This window comes from Balaenoptera ricei, chromosome 16, assembly GCF_028023285.1.
Source record: "Balaenoptera ricei isolate mBalRic1 chromosome 16, mBalRic1.hap2, whole genome shotgun sequence".
Classification (NCBI taxonomy): Eukaryota; Metazoa; Chordata; class Mammalia; order Artiodactyla; family Balaenopteridae; genus Balaenoptera; species Balaenoptera ricei.
The window spans coordinates 87,768,538-87,794,129 of record NC_082654.1 but is presented as its reverse complement, the minus strand read 5'-3'; the positions used below and the strand labels follow the sequence as shown (position 1 = coordinate 87,794,129).

Below are 25,592 nucleotides of genomic sequence, written 5' to 3'. Positions count from 1 at the left end.
AAATTGGTCTCTTCAGGTGGAAGCATTTTAAAATACATAAGTCCATTGAACAGTATCCACTGACTTATTAGCCATGAAAACCTTAGTGTGAAGTTAGTTAGCAGATCTGACCTTCTCCAAGTCAGGAGGTGCTGGGAGGAGGGAAAACCTGGTGGAGGCAGCAGAGCTCAAAAATTGGGAAGAAGTTGATACTGAAGATACTGAAGGATATGTCCCATCCTTCAATGTTTCACTTAGGATTAGCTCAACCAAAGAGGCATTTACTTCCGACACTGGCAAATAAACAAGTATCCAGTCTCCTATCTAATTTCACTGGCCAGTAGAGCAAGTACCCAGAGGCACTTGCATTCAGCAGCTAGAACTCCTGAAGAGCGAACACATAATTCACATAAACCTACACTGGTCCTTCATTAACTCTTCTTAGGCTTCATTCAGAGAATACTGAGAATACTACTGAGGATGTACTACATTCCAGGGTCTGTGGGTGAACAAGCAAGGCAATATTTTTGCCCTCCAATTGGCTCACAGAGTGGTAGCGACCAATTAAGCAGATGATGTAAGAAGGGAGTATACACACACACATATATACTATATATAATTTCACCCCTCACTCCCCAAGATTGGGGGAACCCAAGTGCTGAGTGGGTCTTTGGGGAGCCAGGAGGCCTGGCCTGGGGGCTAAGTTTGCATGTAGTAAGTAGTAAGGAAAACTGAGGCAAGAAATCTCAGAAGTAACATCCAGAGGCAAAAAAGAAGTCAGATAGTCCAACCAGGTTATCAGTTCAGAGGTGTTACAAAGAGTTTGAGCAGGATAAAGACCAAGGAGACAGTCAGGTGTGAGGTGGTCCCAAACAGAGACTTGAGAGGGAGCCTGCAGGCATCCCCAGAGCTGTGGGAACAGGGCCAGGTGCTCTGGGCAGAGCTACCTGAGTCTTGGCTGAGCCGGCGTGGGGACCAGATGCCAAGCAAACAGAGAGAAGGAAGGTCCTCATGCTTCTGGCATCACCTCCTCCGTGAGCCTACACAGCCCACCCATCCTCAGTAGTACCTAACAGAAGCTGGCTACAGTACCACAGAAAGAAAATAACTGTGTTTTTCAATCTGTCTTTGGACAGGGGACGTTCATTCGTATTCACTTTGGAGCCACAGGAAAGCTGGTGTCAGCGGACATTGAAACCTGTGAGTCCAAACACTCTATCTGGCACCTTGGATTTGGCCACAGAGGCATCTCCTGGGGTCCCTAAAATCACATCGTTTTTTGTTATCTTAGATCTCTTAGAAAAATCCAGGGTGGCATTTCAGTTATCCCGTGAGAGAGGCTATCATATTTTTTACCAAATCATGTCAAACAAGAAGCTGGAACTTATGGGTAAGTTCCTTGGTTATCATTCTCATCTTCCAAATCGATCACATTGGAAAAAAACTCAGAGTCAGTTGTGCATAAGATGCTAAAGGGATCCATCTTCTTCACAGACCTGCTTCTCATTTCAACCAACCCCTTTGACTTCCCCTTTGTGAGCAAAGGAGAGGTCACCGTGGCCAGTATTGATGACAGTGAGGAACTGTTGGCCACTGATGTAAGTATTTTGTGTGTTTATTTACTTAAGTAAGGAATTGTTGAATTTATGAACTGAGAGGTACCCATGATCTCAGGAGGAAGCTGGGATGCAGGGATGCTCAGTGATTAGACCCAAGAGCTCAGAGAATTAGTACAGATCACACCCCTCCCCCACTTGGTTCCATTTCAGAAGATTCCAGGAAATGGGAATACAGAAAGTTCTCCAAAATAGGCCTTCAGTTCCATTCTCCAGCTTTTGAGAGTAAATGTTTGCATGGATAAGGTCTTTAAAGTTTTTGTTGGAAGTTTTCAGGGTACCAAACCATCTACATGGTTCTTTTAAGAAAATCTAGAAAATACAAAAAAGTCTAAAGCAGGAGAAAAACAGTCCCGCTCTGCAGCAGCCGTTCCATTCCTCCGGCTACCTGCCACCTCGGGCTCACAGTAGGCACCCACCTCCTCAACACACCTGTCAGGCCTCTGGTCTTTAGCTTTGGGGAATATCTCCAGGGTCAATAACCATAATATTAACTAAGTGCATTGAGCACTCACGCATGCTAGGAACTGAGAAAAGAGCTTTGCCTCAACAAAACCTCTGGGATCAGCACCACTGCTACCCCCGTTTCATAAAGGTAGAAGCTGAGTCTTAGGAAAAAAACACACGATTTGCACGAAGACAGTTTGTAAACGACGGTCTGAACCCAGATCTGCCCAACCCCAGAACTTGCATTTTTAACCCTAACCCTAACCCTAACCCTAACCCCTAACCCTAAACCCTAACCCTAATTGTCTAACCTTAACCCTAACCCCTAACCCCTAACCCTAACCCTAACCCTAATTGTCTAACCCTAACCACTAACCCCTAACCCCTAACCCCTAAACCCTAACCCTAACCCTAAACCCTAACCCTAAACCCTAACCCTAGCCCTAACCCTAACAACCCTAACCCTAACCCGAACCCGAACCCTAACCCTAAACCTCTAACCCTAACCCTAACCCTAAACCCTAAACCCTAAACCCTAAACCCTAACCCTAACCCTAAACCTTAAACCCTAAACCCTAACCCTAAACCCTAAACCCTAACCCTAACCCTAACGACCCTGACCCTGACCCTGACCCTGGCCCTGGCCCTAACCCTAACCCTAACCTCATAGTGTTGCTGACCCTTCCATTGATATAATTGTATGTAATTGAACTTATTCAATAAATCTATTAAACATCTGCCCTCTGCCCAACACCCTCCCAGGTGTTGGAAATGCAATGAAAATACTCCATAAGATGCGCACCTGGTGGGCACATTATTAACAAAAGGCTTTTACATTTTTACCAGTAGTTTCTCCTTAAGGTCATCACTTGCCAATTAATGACCATGCTGTTTAGGAAGCTCATTAAAAACCCAGGAGTCACGGTTCCCGGCAGGCTCTCCTGTTCTCCCTCGGGCACTCTTCCACCCTCTCTAAGTTTCAGTTTCCAGGAACTCGAGCCTATTGAGAGAGTGAGGAAATAGCTAATCTGGTTTTTGGATGGTAGACCATAAACCAGATTTAAAGAAAAATATGTCATTGCTGGTTTTCATTCAAACAGACAAGTATAATGAAGGAATCCCTCTGGCCCTCCAGGAGTTGCCTGGGAACCTAGTCTGCGAAATACTTATACATCAAGAGATGGCTCTGAGCTGGAATTCTACAAAAGAAGAGTAGAGCAACCCAGTACAGCTTTATACCCCCTCAGCCGCAGGAGGAGAATGGCTGCAGGCTACTGAAAGCCAGCAGCATTGACAAATTAACTCCCCCCAGCCTTTGCCAAACTACAGTGGTACCTCTGAGTTCTCTGTTTCCTTCTCTATTCTGACTCTTTTCTCAATAAATCCACATTTCTTAATATAGTGTCACAGTGGAAGCAAAACAGACCTTCAATTTTCAGACCTCAATTTATAAAGCAAAGGTTCTAGGGGTTTTGTTTTTAAATTAAAGGACCACATCATTTGAAAATTGTACAGGTTCTAATTCTTCAGTTCCAAGACACCAAACACACTGCATGCGGTCCCCATGGAAAGGCCCCTCTCAGCAGAAGCGCCACCGATTCCACAATGAAAGGGCAGCAAGGTGCCCTTCTCCCTTCTCTGCTGCCTGGATGGCCCCCATGTTTTTCAATCCATGCCCCCTGGCAAGTTTCTAAGGTGCAATTCTGAGACCCTTCCCTTTCCCATCCCAGCAGGTGGCCAAGGGCCGGCCCGGGCTGGAGACGTGCAGGAAGCAGAGCTGGGCCAGCTGGCCAGAGTGGGGTTTGGGGGTTCTCAGCAGGAGAAATCACCATGCAGGATAAATCCCTTGGCCTTGCCATAAGCCAAGGGTAAGTCTCTCAGGGCTACGGGCCCTCTCAGGTTCTCCTTGCAGATACCTCGTGTGAGGCACTTGGCTACTTGGGAAAACCGCGCGGGAGCGAGCTTTACACCAGCAGATGTTTTGTAAAATTGAACGGGGTAGGCTCGGGCCTGTCCTCAAAGCCTCTACTCAAAGGCGAGACCTTCCTGCGACTGCCAGGTTAGGGGGTTCCGCGACTGTGCCGAACAGCTCTGGTGTGAGTCGTGGTTCCCTCCTCCACCCACCCCCACGAGCCCCCGAGGACGCCCCGCGCCAGGTGCGCTCTGGCCAGGATGCCCACTTCCGGGAGAGGCGCGCGGACCGCCGGCGCGCTCAGGTGAGCTGCAGCCAATGCCAAGCGAGACCCGCCCCGCCGGCGCCGCGTCCGCGCGGCACAGCACGGTCTCGGCACTCTGGGCACGGGCGCCTGGGGCCGGGCGTCCCCTCTCCTGCGAGCGCCAGGCAGGAAGCGGCGCCCCTGCGAGGCCGCTAGTGATGCCCCGGCGCACGGGCCCCTGCGGCGCGGAGATCGCTCCAGGCTGGACTCAGCGAGGCCAAGGCCGCCAGCAGGAGCGCTTGCCGGGACCCGGCTCGGGCGGCGGAGCTGCAGGCCCCCGCAAACAACCCAGTTTTTTAAATGGAAAAAGGACTTGAAAAGACCCTTCTCCAGATAAGACATACAAATGGTCAACAAACACCTGAAGAGATGTTAAACATCGTTAGTCACGATGGAAATGCACATTAATATCACAACGCCATACCCCTCCACAAACACTAGAAGGCCTATAATCAAGATAATTAAAAATAACAAATTTTGGCAAAAATGTAGAGACATTGATACAGAGTTTCCCATGGGGAAAATGAATCGGTCCAGGAGATGGATGGTGAGAATATTTGTACAACAATGTGAATGTAGTCAATGCCACAGAACTGTATACTCAAAATGGTTTAAATGGTAAATGTTACTTTTAATCACAATGAAAAGAATGAATGAAGCACTGATGATACATGTTAGAACATGGATGAACACTGAAAACATTCTAAGTCAAAGAGCTCATGCAGAAAAGGTCACCCAGATCATACTTAGCTCGTGTATTTTAAATCCATAAAGGTTTTGAAAATGAGGGAAAGTCTCAGTAATGGTTTCAGAAAAAGAAAACTGGATCAGAATGGGAAAAGACATTTCCATAGAGTTGCGGAGATGGTGAACGTTGAAGTGGGCCCGTGGATAGGATTATAAGGTGGAACCATAAAATTTCGTCTTTGGGTCTTTATGTTCTGGTTCCCTGGGAGAGGACCCCAGTATTGCATAAAACACACTGGAGTAGTTTATGTGAGGTGGTGTATTTTGTACTGCTACTTATAGTTTTTTTATACACTTGAAATTACTGGGGAGTACATTACTTTTCAAAAGAACCAGGTCAAAACCATGCCCAAGAAAAGCAGAGAAGACATCAAACTTCATAATAGAGGCCAAGCCTTAACCAGATGCGGTTCACCTAAAGTGGTGACGCTCATCATTCTTGTAGGGTCCACGCGTTATTAACAGGCACCATGGGAAGGTTATATTAGGAGCCACTGTGTCTTGCGTGCTGTGGATGACCTGGCTGTAGTAGAAACAGTGGGATTTCTGAATTCTAGTCTCCCACATCAAACCACCAAAAACCTGTTAGAACTAATAAACGAATTTAGTAAAGCTGCAGGGTAAAAAATCAGTACACAAAAATCACTTCTCTTTCTTTCTTTTTTTTTATAAATTTTTTAAAAAATATTTATTTCTTTATTTAGAAATTATTTACTTCAGGTAGGAAGTCCTAGAAGGAATGCTTAGCAGAGTGCTTTTTCACTGCAGCTCACAATAGGGCAATGAGGCACAATTCCATGGCATGTTAGATGGCGTAGAAACGTTTTCCTAAAGCTGCTGGAGTGCTGAAGAAATCTAGTTCTCTCAAGTAAGAGTGTAGCATGTGGCCCTTTGCTTGGCATACACAGAGGGCATCTGAAGGGCCAACTGACCTGGCTGTTGCTCAGCAAACATAGAGGGGTCTGGGGGTACTCAGGGATCTGTAGGGAAAAGGGTGCCAACCGGGGGGCTTAGGAGTCCGGAAAAGGGTACTTCCTCTAAAATAAAGCAGAGGAGTGACGAAGACATCATGGAGGAAGTTGCAAGACGCCATTTCTGCACGGCTACTCACAGCATTACCTCGAGGCCAGTACTCACGTTGAGTTTCCCTTTAGATCTAGAGAGCGGCAGGATGAGCAACACCCCGGCGATGGAAGCACCCGGCTTAGCTAGAGAAAACTCATTTTCTTCCTAGAGCCATGCCTACGGTGGCTAGTGGCCTGTCAACAGCAGTCAATTTCAAGTAGCTTCAAGGCAGCATGAATGGAGCTTTCAAAATGGGAAAGCAGGTTTTCCCTGGGGGTGCAGTGGTTGAGAATCTGCCTGCCAATGCAGGGCACACGGGTTCGAGCCCTGGTCTGGGAAGATCCCACATGCCGCGGAGCAACTAGGCCCGTGAGCCACAACTACTGAGGCTGCGCGTCCGGAGCCTGTGCTCCGCAACAAGAGAGGCCGCCATAGTGAGAGGCCCACGCACTGCAAAGAAGAGAGGCCCCCGCTTGCCGCAACTAGAGAAAGCCCCCGCACAGAAACGAAGACCCAACAGAGCCATAAATAAATAAATAAATAACATAGGATTTCTTTAAAAAAAAAATGGGAAAGCAAGGCTAGTTCCATCAGGCCCCCATTTCCACGGGCACACGCAGCATACATCCCTGTGCTTTCTAACAAGTCCAAACAGACACAGGTTACCCAGTGGTTCCTTCCTTGAATCAACTCCTCGAAGCAGGGTGTTCTGCAAACAGCAAACTGCCTCAACCAAGGAACGCCCCAGCTAAGCCTCCGGGACCGTGGCTCTTCAAAAGCCTGCAGTGTTGCATGAGGAACTGGGCTTTAGTTGCAGTCGGAACGCAAGCCGACATTCTCCTGGAGGCAGGGTGACTTCAGGCAGGGGGTCCCAGATCGAATGCGAAGCCGAGGGTTATTCTCAGTACAGCTCAGACTAGGGCAATGAGTCACACTTGCACGGTATGTTGGACCTGCTACAAAGGTGTTCGTCGACCTGTGGGAGTGTTGAGGAAATCACGCTCTGCCAAGAAAGAGTGCAGTCTGTTGCCCTACACTTGGCACACACAGAGTGGCTCTGAAGGGCTACGGGCCTGGATGTGGCTTAGCAGGCCCATGGGGGCCTGAGGGTACTCAGTGTTCTTGCAGGGAATAGGGTGCCCATGCGTGGTTCCTAGATGTCCTGCAAAGCGTACTGACGTTAAAACAATGCAGAGCAGAGGCTACGGCCTCCTGGAAACTGCTGCACGCCTCCGCTTCTGCATGGCAATTCAGGGACTTACCTCGAGACAACTGCTCAGGCTGAGTGTCCCGTTAGCGACACAGCATGGTAGGATGTTGACTTTCTCCTCGAGCAGAGTGACTTCAGGTACGGGGTCCTCTAAGAATCCTAAGCAGAGTGTTTTCCCATGGCAGCTCAGATGGGGGCCATGACGAACAGTTCCATGGCACGTCGCACTGGCTAGAAATGTGGTCCTGAGGCTGTTCCAGTGTTCTGGAAATGTAGCTCTCCTTAAGGAATGAGCAGTGTGTTGCCCATCACTCGGCATACACAGAGGGGCTCCGAGGGACCGACCTTTGGGCCTCGATGTTGCTCAGCAGGCCCACAGGGGTCTGGAGGTACTCACTGATCTTGGAGGGAAAATGATGCACACCCGAGGGGCCTAGGAGTCCTGAAAAGGGTAGTTCATTTAAAATAAAGCAGAACAGGGGCTTCCCTGGTAGCTCAGTGGTTGAAAATCTGCCTGCCAATGCAGGGTACACGGGTTCGAACACCGGTCTGGGAGGATCTCACAGGCCACGGAACAACTAGGCGCGTGAGCCACAACTACTGAGCCTGCGAGTTTGGAGCCTGTGCTCCGCAACAAGAGAGGCCGCGATAGTGAGAGGCCTACGCACCGCGATGAAGAGTGGCCGCCACTAACCGCAACTGTAGAGGGCCCTAGCACAGAAACGAAGACCAAACATAACAATCAATCAGTCAATCAATAAATCTTAAAATAACAATAAATAATGAAAAAAATAAAATAAAATAAAGCATAACAGCGAATAAGACCTCATGGAAAGAGCTGCATGCCTCCCTTTCTGCGCGGCTACTCAGGGACTTACCTCGAGGCCAGTACTCACGTTGAGTTTCCCTTTAGCTCTAGAGCGAGGCAGGATGAGCTCCACTGCGGCCATCGAAGCACCTGGCTTACATAGAGAAAACTCATTTTTTTCCCAGAGCCATGCCTACAGTAGCTAGTGGCCTGTCAAGAGCAGTCAATTTCAAGTAGCTTCAAGGCAGCATGAATGGAGCTTTCAAAATGGGAAAGCAAGGCTACTTCCATCAGGCCCCCACTTCCACGGGCACACGCAGCATACATCCCTGTGCTTTCTAACAAGTCCAAACAGACACAGGTTACCCAGTGGTTCCTTCCTTGAATCAACTCCTCGAATCAGGGTGTTCTGCAAACAGCTAACTGCCTCAATCAAGGAACACCCCAGCTAAGCCTCCGGGCCCGTGGCTCTTCAAAAGCCTGCAGTGTTACACGAGAAACTGGGCTTTACTTGCAGTCGGAACGCAAGCCGACATTCTCCTGGAGGCAGGGTGACTTCAGGCAGGGGGTCCCAGATCGAATGCGAAGCCGAGGGTTATTCTCAGTGCAGCTCAGACTAGGGCAACGAGTCACACTTGCACGGTATGTTGGACCTGCTAGAAAGGTGTTCGTCGACCTGTGGGAGTGTAGAGGAAATCACGCTCTCCCAAGAAAGAGTGCAGTCTGTTGCCCTACACTCGGCATACACAGAGTGGCTCCGAAGGGCTACGGGCCTGGATGTGGCTTAGAAGGCCCATGGGGGCCAGAGGGTACTCAGTGTTCTTGCAGGGAATAGGGTGCCTACGCGGGGTTCCTAGATGTCCTGCAAAGCGTACTGACATTAAAACAATGCAGAGCAGCGGCTACAGCCTCATGGAAACTGCTGAACGCCTCCGCTTCTGCATGGCAATTCAGGGCCTTACCTTGAGACAACTGCTCACGCTGAGTGTCCCGTTAGCGACACAGCATGGTAGGATGCTGACTTTCTCCTTGAGCAGAGTGACTTCAGATACGAGGTCCTCGAAGAATCCTAAGCAGAGTGTTTTCTCATGGCAGCTCAGACGGGGGCCATGACGAACACTTCCATGTCATGTCGCACTGGCTAGAAATGTGGTCCTGAGGCTGCTCCAGTGCTCTGGAAATGTAGCTCTCCTTAAGGAACGAGCAGTGTGTTACCCATCACTTGGCATACACAGAGGACCTCCGAGGGACCGACCTTTGGGCCTCGATGTTGCTCAGCAGGCCCACAGGGGTCTGGAGGTACTCACTGATCTTGGAGGGAAAATGATGCACTCCCGAGGGGCCTAGGAGTCTTGAAAAGGGTCCTTCCTTTAAAATAAAGTAGAACAGGGGCTTCCCTGGTGGCGCAGTGGTTCAGAATCTGCCTGCCAACGCAGGGTACATGGGTTCGAGCCCTGGTCTGGGAGGATCCCACTGGGCGCGTGAGCCACAACTACTGAGCCTGCGCCGCTGGAGCCTGTGCTCCGCAACAAGAGAGGCCGCGATAGTGAGAGGCCTATGAACCGCGATGAAGAATGGCCCCCACTTACCGCAACTGTAGAGGGCCCTAGCACAGAAACGAAGACCCAACATAACAATCAATCAATCAATAAATCTTAAAAAAAGAATAAAAAATGATAAAAATAAAATAAAATAGAGCAGAACAGCGACTAAGACTTCATGGAAAGAGCCTCATGCCTCCCTTTCTGCACGGCTACTCAGGGACTTACCTCGAGGCCAGTACTCACGTTGAGTTTCCCTTTAGCTCTAGAGTGTGGCAGGTGACCTACACCCCGGCCATCGAAGCACCCGGCTTACCTAGAGAAAACTCATTTTATTCTTAGAGCCATGCCTACAGTGGCTACTGGCCTGTCAACAGCCGTCAATTTCAAGTAGCTTCAAGGCAGCATGAATGGAGCTTTCAAAATGGGAAAGCAGGTTTTCCCTGGGGGTGCAGTGGTTGAGAATCTGCCTGCCAATGCAGGGAATACGGGTTCGAGCCCTGGTCTCGGAAGATCCCACATGCCGTGGAGCAACTAGGCCCGTGAGCCACAACTACGGAGCCTGCGCGTCCGGAGCCTGTGCTCCGCAACAAGAGAGGCCGCCATAGTGAGAGGCCCACGAACTGCAAAGAAGAGAGGGCCCCGCTTGCCGCAACTAGAGAAAGCCCCCACACAGAAACGAAGACCCAACAGAGCCATAAATAAATAAATAAATAACATAGGATTTCTTTAAAAAAAAAAATGGGAAAGCAAGGCTAGTTACATCAGGCCCCCATTTCCACGGGCACACGCAGCATACATCCCTGTGCTTTCTAACAAGTCCAAACAGACACAGGTTACCCAGTGGTTCCTTCCCTGAATCAAATCGTCGAAGCAGGGTGTTCTGCAAACAGCAAACTGCCTCAACCAAGGAACGCCCCAGCTAAGCCTCCGGGCCCGTGGCTCTTCAAAAGCCTGCAGTGTTGCACGAGGAACTGGGCTTTACTTGCAGTCGGAACGCAAGCCGACATTCTCCTGGAGGCAGGGTGACTTCAGGCAGGGGGTCCCAGACCGAATGCGAAGCCGAGGGTTATTCTCAGTGCAGCTCAGACTAGGGCAATGAGTCACACTTGCACGGTATGTTGGACCTGCTAGAAAGCTGTTCGTCGACCAGTGGGAGTGTTGAGGAAATCGAGCTGTCCCAAGAAAGAGTGCAGTCTGTTGCCCTACACTCGGCATACACAGAGTGGCTCCGAAGGGCTACGGGCCTGGATGTGGCTTAGCAGGCCCATGGAGGCCTGAGGGTACTCAGTGTTCTTGCAGGGAATAGGGTGCCCACGCGGGGTTCCTAGATATCCTGCAAAGCGTACTGACATTAAAACAATGCAGAGCAGCGGCTACGGCCTCCTGGACACTGCTGCACGCCTTCGCTTCTGCATGGCAATTCAGGGCCTTACCTCGAGACAACTGCTCACGCTGAGTGTCCCGTTAGCGACACAGCATGGTAGGATGCTGACTTTCTCCTCGAGCAGAGTGACTTCAGATACGATTTCCTCGAAGAATCCTAAGCAGAGTGTTTTCTCATGGCAGCTCAGACGGGGGCCATGAAGCAAACTTCTATGGCACGTCTCACTGGCTAGAAATATGGTCCTGAGGCTGTTCCAGTGCTCTGGAAATGTAGCTCTCCTTAAGGAACGAGCAGTGTGTTGCCCATCACTCGGCATACACAGAGGGCCTCCGAGGGACCGACCTTTGTGCCTCGATGTTGCTCAGCAGGCCCACAGGGGTCTGGAGGTACTCACGGATCTTGGAGGGAAAATGATGCACACCCGAGGGGCCTAGGAGTCCTGAAAAGGGTACTTCCTTTAAAATAAAGCAGGAAGCAGGGTCTTCCCTGGTGGCGCACTGGTTGAGAATCTGACTGCTAACGCAGGGTACACGGGTTCGAGCCATGGTCTGGGAGGATCCCACAGGCCGTGGAGCAACTGGGCCCGAGAACAACAAATACTGAGCCTGCGCCGCTGGAGCCTGTGCTCCGCAACAAGAGAGGCCGCGATAAAGAGAGGCCTACGCACCGCGATGAAGAGTGGCCACTACTTACCACAATTGGAGAGAGCCCTAGCACAGAAACGAAGACACAACATAGCAATCAATCAATCAATCAATAAGTTTTAAAAAAACAATAAAAAATAAAAAAATAAAATAAAATAAAGCAGAACAGCGACTAAGACCTCATGGAAAGAGCTGCATGCCTCCCTTTCTGCGTGGCTACTCAGGGACTTACCTCATGGCCAGTACTCACGTTGAGTTTCCCTTTAGCTCTACAGCGTGGCAGGATGAGCTCCAACCCGGCCATCGAAGCACCCGGCTTAGCTAGAGAAAACTCATTTTCTTCCCAGAGCCATGCCTACGGTGGCTAGTGGCCTGTCAACAGCAGTCAATTTCAAGAAGCTTCAAGGCAGCATGAATGGAGCTTTCCAAATGGGAAAGCAAGGCTAGTTCCATCAGGCCCCCATTTCCACGGGCACATGCAGCATACATCCCTGTGATTTCTAACAAGTCCAAAGAAACACTGGTTACCCAGTGGTTCCTTCCCTGAATCAACTCCTCAAAGCAGGGTGTTCTGCAAACAGCAAACTGCCTAAACCAAGGAAATCCCCAGGTAGGCCTCCAGGCCCGTGGCTCTTCAAAAGCCTGCAGTGTTACACGAGGAATTGGGCTTTACTTGCAGTCGGAACGCAAGCCGACATTCTCCTGGAGGCAGGGTGACTTCAGGCAGGGGGTCCCAGATCGAAAGCGAAGCCGAGGGTTATTCTCAGTGCAGCTCAGACTAGGGCAATGAGTCACACTTGCACGGTATGTTGGACCTGCTACAAAGGTGTTCGTCGACCTGTGGGAGTGTTGAGGAAATCACGCTCTGCCAAGAAAGAGTGCAGTCTGTTGCCCTACACTCGGCACACACGGAGTGGCTCCGAAGGGCTACGGGCCTGGATGTGGCTTAGCAGGCCCATGGGGGCCTGAGGGTACTCAGTGTTCTTTCAGGGAATAGGGTGCCCATGCGTGGTTCCTAGATGTCCTGCAAAGCGTACTGACGTTAAAACAATGCAGAGCACCGGCTACGGCCTCCTGGAAACTGCTGCACGCCTCCGCTTCTGCATGGCAATTCAGGGCCTTACCTCGAGACAACTGCTCAGGCTGAGTGTCCCGTTAGCGACACAGCATGGTAGGATGCTGACTTTCTCCTCGAGCAGAGTGACTTCAGGTACGAGGTCCTCGAAGAATCCTAAGCAGAGTGTTTTCTCATGGCAGCTCAGATGGGGGCCATGACGAACAGTTCCATGGCACGTCGCACTGGCTAGAAATGTGGTCCTGAGGCTGTTCCAGTGTTCTGGAAATGTAGCTCTCCTTAAGGAACGAGCAGTGTGTTGCCCATCACTCGGCATACACAGAGGGCCTCCGAGGGACCGACCTTTGGGCCTCGATGTTGCTCAGCAGGCCCACAGGGGTCTGGAGGTACTCACTGATTTTGGAGGGAAAATGATGCAAACCCGAGGGGCCTAGGAGTCCTGAAAAGGGTAGTTCATTTAAAATAAAGCAGAACAGGGGCTTCTCTGGTAGCTCAGTGGTTGAAAATCTGCCTGCCAATGCAGGGTACACGGGTTCGAACACCGGTCTGGGAGGATCTCACAGGCCGCGGAGCAACTAGGCGCGTGAGTCACAACTACTGAGCCTGCGAGTTTGGAGCCTGTGCTCCGCAACAAGAGAGGCCGCGATAGTGAGAGGCCTACGCACCGCGATGAAGAGTGGCCGCCACTAACCGCAACTGTAGAGGGCCCTAGCACAGAAACGAAGACCCAACATAACAATCAATCAGTCAATCAATAAATCTTAAAATAACAATAAATAATGAAAAAAATAAAATAAAATAAAGCATAACAGCGAATAAGACCTCATGGAAAGAGCTGCATGCCTCCCTTTCTGCGCGGCTACTCAGGGACTTACCTCGAGGCCAGTACTCACGTTGAGTTTCCCTTTAGCTCTAGAGCATGGCAGGATGAGCTACACCCCGGCCATCGAAGCACCCGGCTTACCTAGAGAAAACTCATTTTCTTCTTAGAGCCATGCCTACAGTGGCTAGTGGCCTGTCAACAGCCGTCAATTTCAAGTAGCTTCAAGGCAGCATGAATGGAGCTTTCAAAATGGGAAAGCAGGTTTTCCCTGGGGGTGCAGTGGTTGAGAATCTGCCTGCCAATGCAGGGCACACGGGTTCGAGCCCTGGTCTGGGAAGATCCCACATGCCGCGGAGCAACTAGGCCCGTGAGCCACAACTACTGAGGCTGCGCGTCCGGAGCCTGTGCTCCGCAACAAGAGAGGCCGCCATAGTGAGAGGCCCACGCACTGCAAAGAAGAGAGGCCCCCGCTTGCCGCAACTAGAGAAAGCCCCCGCACAGAAACGAAGACCCAACAGAGCCATAAATAAATAAATAAATAACATAGGATTTCTTTAAAAAAAAAATGGGAAAGCAAGGCTAGTTCCATCAGGCCCCCATTTCCACGGGCACACGCAGCATACATCCCTGTGCTTTCTAACAAGTCCAAACAGACACAGGTTACCCAGTGGTTCCTTCCTTGAATCAACTCCTCGAAGCAGGGTGTTCTGCAAACAGCAAACTGCCTCAACCAAGGAACGCCCCAGCTAAGCCTCCGGGACCGTGGCTCTTCAAAAGCCTGCAGTGTTGCACGAGGAACTGGGCTTTAGTTGCAGTCGGAACGCAAGCCGACATTCTCCTGGAGGCAGGGTGACTTCAGGCAGGGGGTCCCAGATCGAATGTGAAGCCGATGGTTATTCTCAGTGCAGCTCAGACTAGGGCAATGAGTCACACTTGCACGGTATGTTGGACCTGCTACAAAGGTGTTCGTCGACCTGTGGGAGTGTTGAGGAAATCACGCTCTGCCAAGAAAGAGTGCAGTCTGTTGCCCTACACTCGGCATACACAGAGTGGCTCCGAAGGGCTACGGGCCTGGATGTGGCTTAGCAGGCCCTTGGGGGCCTGAGGGTACTCAGTATTCTTGCAGGGAATAGGGTGCCCACGCGGGGTTCCTAGATATCCTGCAAAGCGTACTGACATTAAAACAATGCAGAGCAGCGGCTACGGCCTCCTGGAAACTGCTGCACACCAACGTTTCTGCATGGCAATTCAGGGCCTTACCTCGAGACAACTGCTCACGCTGAGTGTCCTGTTAGCGACACAGCATGGTAGGATGCTGACTTTCTCCTCGAGCAGAGTGACTTCAGATACGATTTCCTCGAAGAATCCTAAGCAGAGTGTTTTCTCATGGCAGCTCAGACGGGGGCCATGACGCAAACTTCTACGGCACGTCTCACTGGCTAGAAATATGGTCCTGAGGCTGTTCCAGTGCTCTGGAAATGTAGCTCTCCTTAAGGAACGAGCAGTGTTTTGCCCATCACTCGCCATACACAGAGGGCCTCCGAAGGCCCGACCTTTGTGCCTCGATGTTGCTTAGCAGGCCCACAGGGGTCTGGAGGTACTCACTGATCTTGGAGGGAAAATGATGCACACCCGAGGGGCCTAGGAGTCCTGAAAAGGGTACTTCCTTTAAAATAAAGCAGGAAGCAGGGTCTTCCCTGGTGGCGCACTGGTTGAGAATCTGACTGCTAACGCAGGGTACACGGGTTCGAGCCATGGTCTGGGAGGATCCCACAGGCCGTGGAGCAACTGGGCCCGAGAACAACAAATACTGAGCCTGCGCCGCTGGAGCCTGTGCTCCGCAACAAGAGAGGCCGCGATAAAGAGAGGCCTACGCACCGCGATGAAGAGTGGCCGCTACTTACCACAATTGGAGAGAGCCCTAGCACAGAAACGAAGACACAACATAGCAATCAATCAATCAATCAATAAGTTTTAAAAAAACAATAAAAAATAAAAAAATAAAATAAAATAAAGCAGAACAGCGACTAAGACCTCATGGAAAGAGCTGCATGCCTCCCTTTCTGCGTGGCTACTCAGGGACTTACCTCGAGGCCAGTACTCACGTTGAGTTTCCCTTTAGCTCTACAGCGTGGCAGGATGAGCTCCAACCCGGCCATCGAAGCACCCGGCTTAGCTAGAGAAAACTCATTTTCTTCCCAGAGCCATGCCTACGGTGGCTAGTGGCCTGTCAACAGCAGTCAATTTCAAGAAGCTTCAAGGCAGCATGAATGGAGCTTTCCAAATGGGAAAGCAAGGCTAGTTCCATCAGGCCCCCATTTCCACGGGCACATGCAGCATACATCCCTGTGATTTCTAACAAGTCCAAAGAAACACTGGTTACCCAGTGGTTCCTTCCCTGAATCAACTCCTCAAAGCAGGGTGTTCTGCAAACAGCAAACTGCCCAACCAAGGAACGCCCCAGCTAAGCCTCCGGGACCGTGGCTCTTCAAAAGCCTGCAGTGTTACACGAGGAACTGGGCTTTAGTTGCAGTCGGAACGCAAGCCGACATTCTCCTGGAGGCAGGGTGACTTCAGGCAGCGGGTCCCAGATCGAATGCGAAGCCGAAGGTTATTCTCAGTGAAGCTCAGACTAGGGCAATGAGTCACACTTGCACGGTATGTTGGACCTGCTACAAAGGTGTTTGTCGACCAGTGGGAGTGTTGAGGAAATCGAGCTATCCCGAGAAAGAGTGCAGTCTGTTGCCCTACACTCGGCATACACAGAGTGGCTCCGAAGGGCCACGGGGCTGGATGTGGCTTAGCAGGCCCATGTGGGCCTGAGGGTACTCAGTGTTCTTGCAGGGAATAGGGTGCCCACGCGGGGTTCCTAGATGTCCTGCAAAGCGTACTGAAGTTAAAACAATGCACAGCAGTGGCTACGGCCTCCTGGACACTGCTGCACGCCTCCGCTTCTGCATGGCAATTCAGGGACTTACCTCGAGACAAGTGCTCACGCTGAGTGTCCCGTTAGCGACACAGCATGGTAGGATGCTGACTTTCTCCTCGAGCAGAGTGACTTCAGATACGAGGTCCTCGAAGAATCCTAAGCAGAGTGTTTTCTCATGGCAGCTCAGACGGGGGCCATGACGAACACTTCCATGTCATGTCGCACTGGCTAGAAATGTGGTCCTGAGGCTGCTCCAGTGCTCTGGAAATGTAGCTCTCCTTAAGGAACGAGCAGTGTGTTACCCATCACTCGGCATACACAGAGGACCTCCGAGGGACCGACCTTTGGGCCTCGATGTTGCTCAGCAGGCCCACAGGGGTCTGGAGGTACTCACTGATCTTGGGGGGAAAATGATGCACTCCCGAGGGGCCTAGGAGTCTTGAAAAGGGTCCTTCCTTTAAAATAAAGTAGAACAGGGGCTTCCCTGGTGGCGCAGTGGTTCAGAATCTGCCTGCCAACGCAGGGTACATGGGTTCGAGCCCTGGTCTGGGAGGATCCCACTGGGCGCGTGAGCCACAACTACTGAGCCTGCGCCGCTGGAGCCTGTGCTCCGCAACAAGAGAGGCCGCGATAGTGAGAGGCCTATGAACCGCGATGAAGAATGGCCCCCACTTACCGCAACTGTAGAGGGCCCTAGCACAGAAACGAAGACCCAACATAACAATCAATCAATCAATAAATCTTAAAAAAAGAATAAAAAATGATAAAAATAAAATAAAATAGAGCAGAACAGCGACTAAGACTTCATGGAAAGAGCCTCATGCCTCCCTTTCTGCACGGCTACTCAGGGACTTACCTCGAGGCCAGTACTCACGTTGAGTTTCCCTTTAGCTCTAGAGTGTGGCAGGTGACCTACACCCCGGCCATCGAAGCACCCGGCTTACCTAGAGAAAACTCATTTTATTCTTAGAGCCATGCCTACAGTGGCTACTGGCCTGTCAACAGCCGTCAATTTCAAGTAGCTTCAAGGCAGCATGAATGGAGCTTTCAAAATGGGAAAGCAGGTTTTCCCTGGGGGTGCAGTGGTTGAGAATCTGCCTGCCAATGCAGGGAATACGGGTTCGAGCCCTGGTCTCGGAAGATCCCACATGCCGCGGAGCAACTAGGCCCGTGAGCCACAACTACGGAGCCTGCGCGTCCGGAGCCTGTGCTCCGCAACAAGAGAGGCCGCCATAGTGAGAGGCCCACGAACTGCAAAGAAGAGAGGGCCCCGCTTGCCGCAACTAGAGAAAGCCCCCACACAGAAACGAAGACCCAACAGAGCCATAAATAAATAAATAAATAACATAGGATTTCTTTAAAAAAAAAAATGGGAAAGCAAGGCTAGTTACATCAGGCCCCCATTTCCACGGGCACACGCAGCATACATCCCTGTGCTTTCTAACAAGTCCAAACAGACACAGGTTACCCAGTGGTTCCTTCCCTGAATCAAATCGTCGAAGCAGGGTGTTCTGCAAACAGCAAACTGCCTCAACCAAGGAACGCCCCAGCTAAGCCTCCGGGCCCGTGGCTCTTCAAAAGCCTGCAGTGTTGCACGAGGAACTGGGCTTTACTTGCAGTCGGAACGCAAGCCGACATTCTCCTGGAGGCAGGGTGACTTCAGGCAGGGGGTCCCAGACCGAATGCGAAGCCGAGGGTTATTCTCAGTGCAGCTCAGACTAGGGCAATGAGTCACACTTGCACGGTATGCTGGACCTGCTAGAAAGCTGTTCGTCGACCAGTGGGAGTGTTGAGGAAATCGAGCTGTCCCAAGAAAGAGTGCAGTCTGTTGCCCTACACTCGGCATACACAGAGTGGCTCCGAAGGGCTACGGGCCTGGATGTGGCTTAGCAGGCCCATGGAGGCCTGAGGGTACTCAGTGTTCTTGCAGGGAATAGGGTGCCCACGCGGGGTTCCTAGATATCCTGCAAAGCGTACTGACATTAAAACAATGCAGAGCAGCGGCTACGGCCTCCTGGACACTGCTGCACGCCTTCGCTTCTGCATGGCAATTCAGGGCCTTACCTCGAGACAACTGCTCACGCTGAGTGTCCCGTTAGCGACACAGCATGGTAGGATGCTGACTTTCTCCTCGAGCAGAGTGACTTCAGATACGATTTCCTCGAAGAATCCTAAGCAGAGTGTTTTCTCATGGCAGCTCAGACGGGGGCCATGACGCAAACTTCTATGGCACGTCTCACTGGCTAGAAATATGGTCCTGAGGCTGTTCCAGTGCTCTGGAAATGTAGCTCTCCTTAAGGAACGAGCAGTGTGTTGCCCATCACTCGGCATACACAGAGGGCCTCCGAGGGACCGACCTTTGTGCCTCGATGTTGCTTAGCAGGCCCACAGGGGTCTGGAGGTACTCACTGATCTTGGAGGGAAAATGATGCACACCCGAGGGGCCTAGGAGTCCTGAAAAGGGTACTTCCTTTAAAATAAAGCAGGAAGCAGGGTCTTCCCTGGTGGCGCACTGGTTGAGAATCTGACTGCTAACGCAGGGTACACGGGTTCGAGCCATGGTCTGGGAGGATCCCACAGGCCGTGGAGCAACTGGGCCCGAGAACAACAAATACTGAGCCTGCGCCGCTGGAGCCTGTGCTCCGCAACAAGAGAGGCCGCGATAAAGAGAGGCCTACGCACCGCGATGAAGAGTGGCCGCTACTTACCACAATTGGAGAGAGCCCTAGCACAGAAACGAAGACACAACATAGCAATCAATCAATCAATCAATAAGTTTTAAAAAAACAATAAAAAATAAAAAAATAAAATAAAATAAAGCAGAACAGCGACTAAGACCTCATGGAAAGAGCTGCATGCCTCCCTTTCTGCGTGGCTACTCAGGGACTTACCTCATGGCCAGTACTCACGTTGAGTTTCCCTTTAGCTCTACAGCGTGGCAGGATGAGCTCCAACCCGGCCATCGAAGCACCCGGCTTAGCTAGAGAAAACTCATTTTCTTCCCAGAGCCATGCCTACGGTGGCTAGTGGCCTGTCAACAGCAGTCAATTTCAAGAAGCTTCAAGGCAGCATGAATGGAGCTTTCCAAATGGGAAAGCAAGGCTAGTTCCATCAGGCCCCCATTTCCACGGGCACATGCAGCATACATCCCTGTGATTTCTAACAAGTCCAAAGAAACACTGGTTACCCAGTGGTTCCTTCCCTGAATCAACTCCTCAAAGCAGGGTGTTCTGCAAACAGCAAACTGCCTAAACCAAGGAAATCCCCAGGTAGGCCTCCAGGCCCGTGGCTCTTCAAAAGCCTGCAGTGTTACACGAGGAATTGGGCTTTACTTGCAGTCGGAACGCAAGCCGACATTCTCCTGGAGGCAGGGTGACTTCAGGCAGGGGGTCCCAGATCGAAAGCGAAGCCGAGGGTTATTCTCAGTGCAGCTCAGACTAGGGCAATGAGTCACACTTGCACGGTATGTTGGACCTGCTACAAAGGTGTTCGTCGACCTGTGGGAGTGTTGAGGAAATCACGCTCTGCCAAGAAAGAGTGCAGTCTGTTGCCCTACACTCGGCACACACGGAGTGGCTCCGAAGGGCTACGGGCCTGGATGTGGCTTAGCAGGCCCATGGGGGCCTGAGGGTACTCAGTGTTCTTTCAGGGAATAGGGTGCCCATGCGTGGTTCCTAGATGTCCTGCAAAGCGTACTGACGTTAAAACAATGCAGAGCACCGGCTACGGCCTCCTGGAAACTGCTGCACGCCTCCGCTTCTGCATGGCAATTCAGGGCCTTACCTCGAGACAACTGCTCAGGCTGAGTGTCCCGTTAGCGACACAGCATGGTAGGATGCTGACTTTCTCCTCGAGCAGAGTGACTTCAGGTACGAGGTCCTCGAAGAATCCTAAGCAGAGTGTTTTCTCATGGCAGCTCAGATGGGGGCCATGACGAACAGTTCCATGGCACGTCGCACTGGCTAGAAATGTGGTCCTGAGGCTGTTCCAGTGTTCTGGAAATGTAGCTCTCCTTAAGGAACGAGCAGTGTGTTGCCCATCACTCGGCATACACAGAGGGCCTCCGAGGGACCGACCTTTGTGCCTCGATGTTGCTCAGCAGGCCCACAGGGGTCTGGAGGTACTCACTGATTTTGGAGGGAAAATGATGCAAACCCGAGGGGCCTAGGAGTCCTGAAAAGGGTAGTTCATTTAAAATAAAGCAGAACAGGGGCTTCTCTGGTAGCTCAGTGGTTGAAAATCTGCCTGCCAATGCAGGGTACACGGGTTCGAACACCGGTCTGGGAGGATCTCACAGGCCGCGGAGCAACTAGGCGCGTGAGTCACAACTACTGAGCCTGCGAGTTTGGAGCCTGTGCTCCGCAACAAGAGAGGCCGCGATAGTGAGAGGCCTACGCACCGCGATGAAGAGTGGCCGCCACTAACCGCAACTGTAGAGGGCCCTAGCACAGAAACGAAGACCCAACATAACAATCAATCAGTCAATCAATAAATCTTAAAATAACAATAAATAATGAAAAAAATAAAATAAAATAAAGCATAACAGCGAATAAGACCTCATGGAAAGAGCTGCATGCCTCCCTTTCTGCGCGGCTACTCAGGGACTTACCTCGAGGCCAGTACTCACGTTGAGTTTCCCTTTAGCTCTAGAGCATGGCAGGATGAGCTACACCCCGGCCATCGAAGCACCCGGCTTACCTAGAGAAAACTCATTTTCTTCTTAGAGCCATGCCTACAGTGGCTAGTGGCCTGTCAACAGCCGTCAATTTCAAGTAGCTTCAAGGCAGCATGAATGGAGCTTTCAAAATGGGAAAGCAGGTTTTCCCTGGGGGTGCAGTGGTTGAGAATCTGCCTGCCAATGCAGGGCACACGGGTTCGAGCCCTGGTCTGGGAAGATCCCACATGCCGCGGAGCAACTAGGCCCGTGAGCCACAACTACTGAGGCTGCGCGTCCGGAGCCTGTGCTCCGCAACAAGAGAGGCCGCCATAGTGAGAGGCCCACGCACTGCAAAGAAGAGAGGCCCCCGCTTGCCGCAACTAGAGAAAGCCCCCGCACAGAAACGAAGACCCAACAGAGCCATAAATAAATAAATAAATAACATAGGATTTCTTTAAAAAAAAAATGGGAAAGCAAGGCTAGTTCCATCAGGCCCCCATTTCCACGGGCACACGCAGCATACGTCCCTGTGCTTTCTAACAAGTCCAAACAGACACAGGTTACCCAGTGGTTCCTTCCTTGAATCAACTCCTCGAAGCAGGGTGTTCTGCAAACAGCAAACTGCCTCAACCAAGGAACGCCCCAGCTAAGCCTCCGGGACCGTGGCTCTTCAAAAGCCTGCAGTGTTGCACGAGGAACTGGGCTTTAGTTGCAGTCGGAACGCAAGCCGACATTCTCCTGGAGGCAGGGTGACTTCAGGCAGGGGGTCCCAGATCGAATGTGAAGCCGATGGTTATTCTCAGTGCAGCTCAGACTAGGGCAATGAGTCACACTTGCACGGTATGTTGGACCTGCTAGAAAGCTGTTCGTCGACCAGTGGGAGTGTTGAGGAAATCGAGCTGTCCCAAGAAAGAGTGCAGTCTGTTGCCCTACACTCGGCATACACAGAGTGGCTCCGAAGGGCTACGGGCCTGGATGTGGCTTAGCAGGCCCTTGGGGGCCTGAGGGTACTCAGTATTCTTGCAGGGAATAGGGTGCCCACGCGGGGTTCCTAGATATCCTGCAAAGCGTACTGACATTAAAACAATGCAGAGCAGCGGCTACGGCCTCCTGGAAACTGCTGCACACCAACGTTTCTGCATGGCAATTCAGGGCCTTACCTCGAGACAACTGCTCACGCTGAGTGTCCTGTTAGCGACACAGCATGGTAGGATGCTGACTTTCTCCTCGAGCAGAGTGACTTCAGATACGATTTCCTCGAAGAATCCTAAGCAGAGTGTTTTCTCATGGCAGCTCAGACGGGGGCCATGACGCAAACTTCTACGGCACGTCTCACTGGCTAGAAATATGGTCCTGAGGCTGTTCCAGTGCTCTGGAAATGTAGCTCTCCTTAAGGAACGAGCAGTGTTTTGCCCATCACTCGGCATACACAGAGGGCCTCCGAAGGCCCGACCTTTGTGCCTCGATGTTGCTTAGCAGGCCCACAGGGGTCTGGAGGTACTCACTGATCTTGGAGGGAAAATGATGCACACCCGAGGGGCCTAGGAGTCCTGAAAAGGGTACTTCCTTTAAAATAAAGCAGGAAGCAGGGTCTTCCCTGGTGGCGCACTGGTTGAGAATCTGACTGCTAACGCAGGGTACACGGGTTCGAGCCATGGTCTGGGAGGATCCCACAGGCCGTGGAGCAACTGGGCCCGAGAACAACAAATACTGAGCCTGCGCCGCTGGAGCCTGTGCTCCGCAACAAGAGAGGCCGCGATAAAGAGAGGCCTACGCACCGCGATGAAGAGTGGCCGCTACTTACCACAATTGGAGAGAGCCCTAGCACAGAAACGAAGACACAACATAGCAATCAATCAATCAATCAATAAGTTTTAAAAAAACAATAAAAAATAAAAAAATAAAATAAAATAAAGCAGAACAGCGACTAAGACCTCATGGAAAGAGCTGCATGCCTCCCTTTCTGCGTGGCTACTCAGGGACTTACCTCGAGGCCAGTACTCACGTTGAGTTTCCCTTTAGCTCTACAGCGTGGCAGGATGAGCTCCAACCCGGCCATCGAAGCACCCGGCTTAGCTAGAGAAAACTCATTTTCTTCCCAGAGCCATGCCTACGGTGGCTAGTGGCCTGTCAACAGCAGTCAATTTCAAGAAGCTTCAAGGCAGCATGAATGGAGCTTTCCAAATGGGAAAGCAAGGCTAGTTCCATCAGGCCCCCATTTCCACGGGCACATGCAGCATACATCCCTGTGATTTCTAACAAGTCCAAAGAAACACTGGTTACCCAGTGGTTCCTTCCCTGAATCAACTCCTCAAAGCAGGGTGTTCTGCAAACAGCAAACTGCCCAACCAAGGAACGCCCCAGCTAAGCCTCCGGGACCGTGGCTCTTCAAAAGCCTGCAGTGTTACACGAGGAACTGGGCTTTAGTTGCAGTCGGAACGCAAGCCGACATTCTCCTGGAGGCAGGGTGACTTCAGGCAGCGGGTCCCAGATCGAATGCGAAGCCGAAGGTTATTCTCAGTGAAGCTCAGACTAGGGCAATGAGTCACACTTGCACGGTATGTTGGACCTGCTACAAAGGTGTTTGTCGACCAGTGGGAGTGTTGAGGAAATCGAGCTATCCCGAGAAAGAGTGCAGTCTGTTGCCCTACACTCGGCATACACAGAGTGGCTCCGAAGGGCCACGGGGCTGGATGTGGCTTAGCAGGCCCATGTGGGCCTGAGGGTACTCAGTGTTCTTGCAGGGAATAGGGTGCCCACGCGGGGTTCCTAGATGTCCTGCAAAGCGTACTGAAGTTAAAACAATGCACAGCAGTGGCTACGGCCTCCTGGACACTGCTGCACGCCTCCGCTTCTGCATGGCAATTCAGGGACTTACCTCGAGACAAGTGCTCACGCTGAGTGTCCCGTTAGCGACACAGCATGGTAGGATGCTGACTTTCTCCTCGAGCAGAGTGACTTCAGATACGAGGTCCTCGAAGAATCCTAAGCAGAGTGTTTTCTCATGGCAGCTCAGACGGGGGCCATGACGAACACTTCCATGTCATGTCGCACTGGCTAGAAATGTGGTCCTGAGGCTGCTCCAGTGCTCTGGAAATGTAGCTCTCCTTAAGGAACGAGCAGTGTGTTACCCATCACTCGGCATACACAGAGGACCTCCGAGGGACCGACCTTTGGGCCTCGATGTTGCTCAGCAGGCCCACAGGGGTCTGGAGGTACTCACTGATCTTGGGGGGAAAATGATGCACTCCCGAGGGGCCTAGGAGTCTTGAAAAGGGTCCTTCCTTTAAAATAAAGTAGAACAGGGGCTTCCCTGGTGGCGCAGTGGTTCAGAATCTGCCTGCCAACGCAGGGTACATGGGTTCGAGCCCTGGTCTGGGAGGATCCCACTGGGCGCGTGAGCCACAACTACTGAGCCTGCGCCGCTGGAGCCTGTGCTCCGCAACAAGAGAGGCCGCGATAGTGAGAGGCCTATGAACCGCGATGAAGAATGGCCCCCACTTACCGCAACTGTAGAGGGCCCTAGCACAGAAACGAAGACCCAACATAACAATCAATCAATCAATAAATCTTAAAAAAAGAATAAAAAATGATAAAAATAAAATAAAATAGAGCAGAACAGCGACTAAGACTTCATGGAAAGAGCCTCATGCCTCCCTTTCTGCACGGCTACTCAGGGACTTACCTCGAGGCCAGTACTCACGTTGAGTTTCCCTTTAGCTCTAGAGTGTGGCAGGTGACCTACACCCCGGCCATCGAAGCACCCGGCTTACCTAGAGAAAACTCATTTTATTCTTAGAGCCATGCCTACAGTGGCTACTGGCCTGTCAACAGCCGTCAATTTCAAGTAGCTTCAAGGCAGCATGAATGGAGCTTTCAAAATGGGAAAGCAGGTTTTCCCTGGGGGTGCAGTGGTTGAGAATCTGCCTGCCAATGCAGGGAATACGGGTTCGAGCCCTGGTCTCGGAAGATCCCACATGCCGCGGAGCAACTAGGCCCGTGAGCCACAACTACGGAGCCTGCGCGTCCGGAGCCTGTGCTCCGCAACAAGAGAGGCCGCCATAGTGAGAGGCCCACGAACTGCAAAGAAGAGAGGGCCCCGCTTGCCGCAACTAGAGAAAGCCCCCACACAGAAACGAAGACCCAACAGAGCCATAAATAAATAAATAAATAACATAGGATTTCTTTAAAAAAAAAAATGGGAAAGCAAGGCTAGTTACATCAGGCCCCCATTTCCACGGGCACACGCAGCATACATCCCTGTGCTTTCTAACAAGTCCAAACAGACACAGGTTACCCAGTGGTTCCTTCCCTGAATCAAATCGTCGAAGCAGGGTGTTCTGCAAACAGCAAACTGCCTCAACCAAGGAACGCCCCAGCTAAGCCTCCGGGCCCGTGGCTCTTCAAAAGCCTGCAGTGTTGCACGAGGAACTGGGCTTTACTTGCAG

General features: G+C 51.4%; 1 protein-coding gene across 1 annotated transcript in view; it reads left to right on the top strand.

Annotated features, from left to right (window-relative positions):
- LOC132350466 (myosin-13-like) overlaps positions 1 to 25,592 on the top strand; it is a 98,186-nt gene that overhangs the window by 9,250 nt on the left and 63,344 nt on the right. The window contains exons 7-12 of the mRNA XM_059899651.1: positions 1,116 to 1,179; positions 1,271 to 1,369; positions 1,474 to 1,577; positions 3,776 to 3,842; positions 3,955 to 4,101; positions 4,176 to 4,258. Of these exons, the coding sequence (XP_059755634.1) occupies positions 1,116 to 1,179; positions 1,271 to 1,369; positions 1,474 to 1,577; positions 3,776 to 3,842; positions 3,955 to 4,101; positions 4,176 to 4,258 (564 nt within the window). The remainder of the gene's footprint in view (positions 1 to 1,115; positions 1,180 to 1,270; positions 1,370 to 1,473; positions 1,578 to 3,775; positions 3,843 to 3,954; positions 4,102 to 4,175; positions 4,259 to 25,592) is intronic.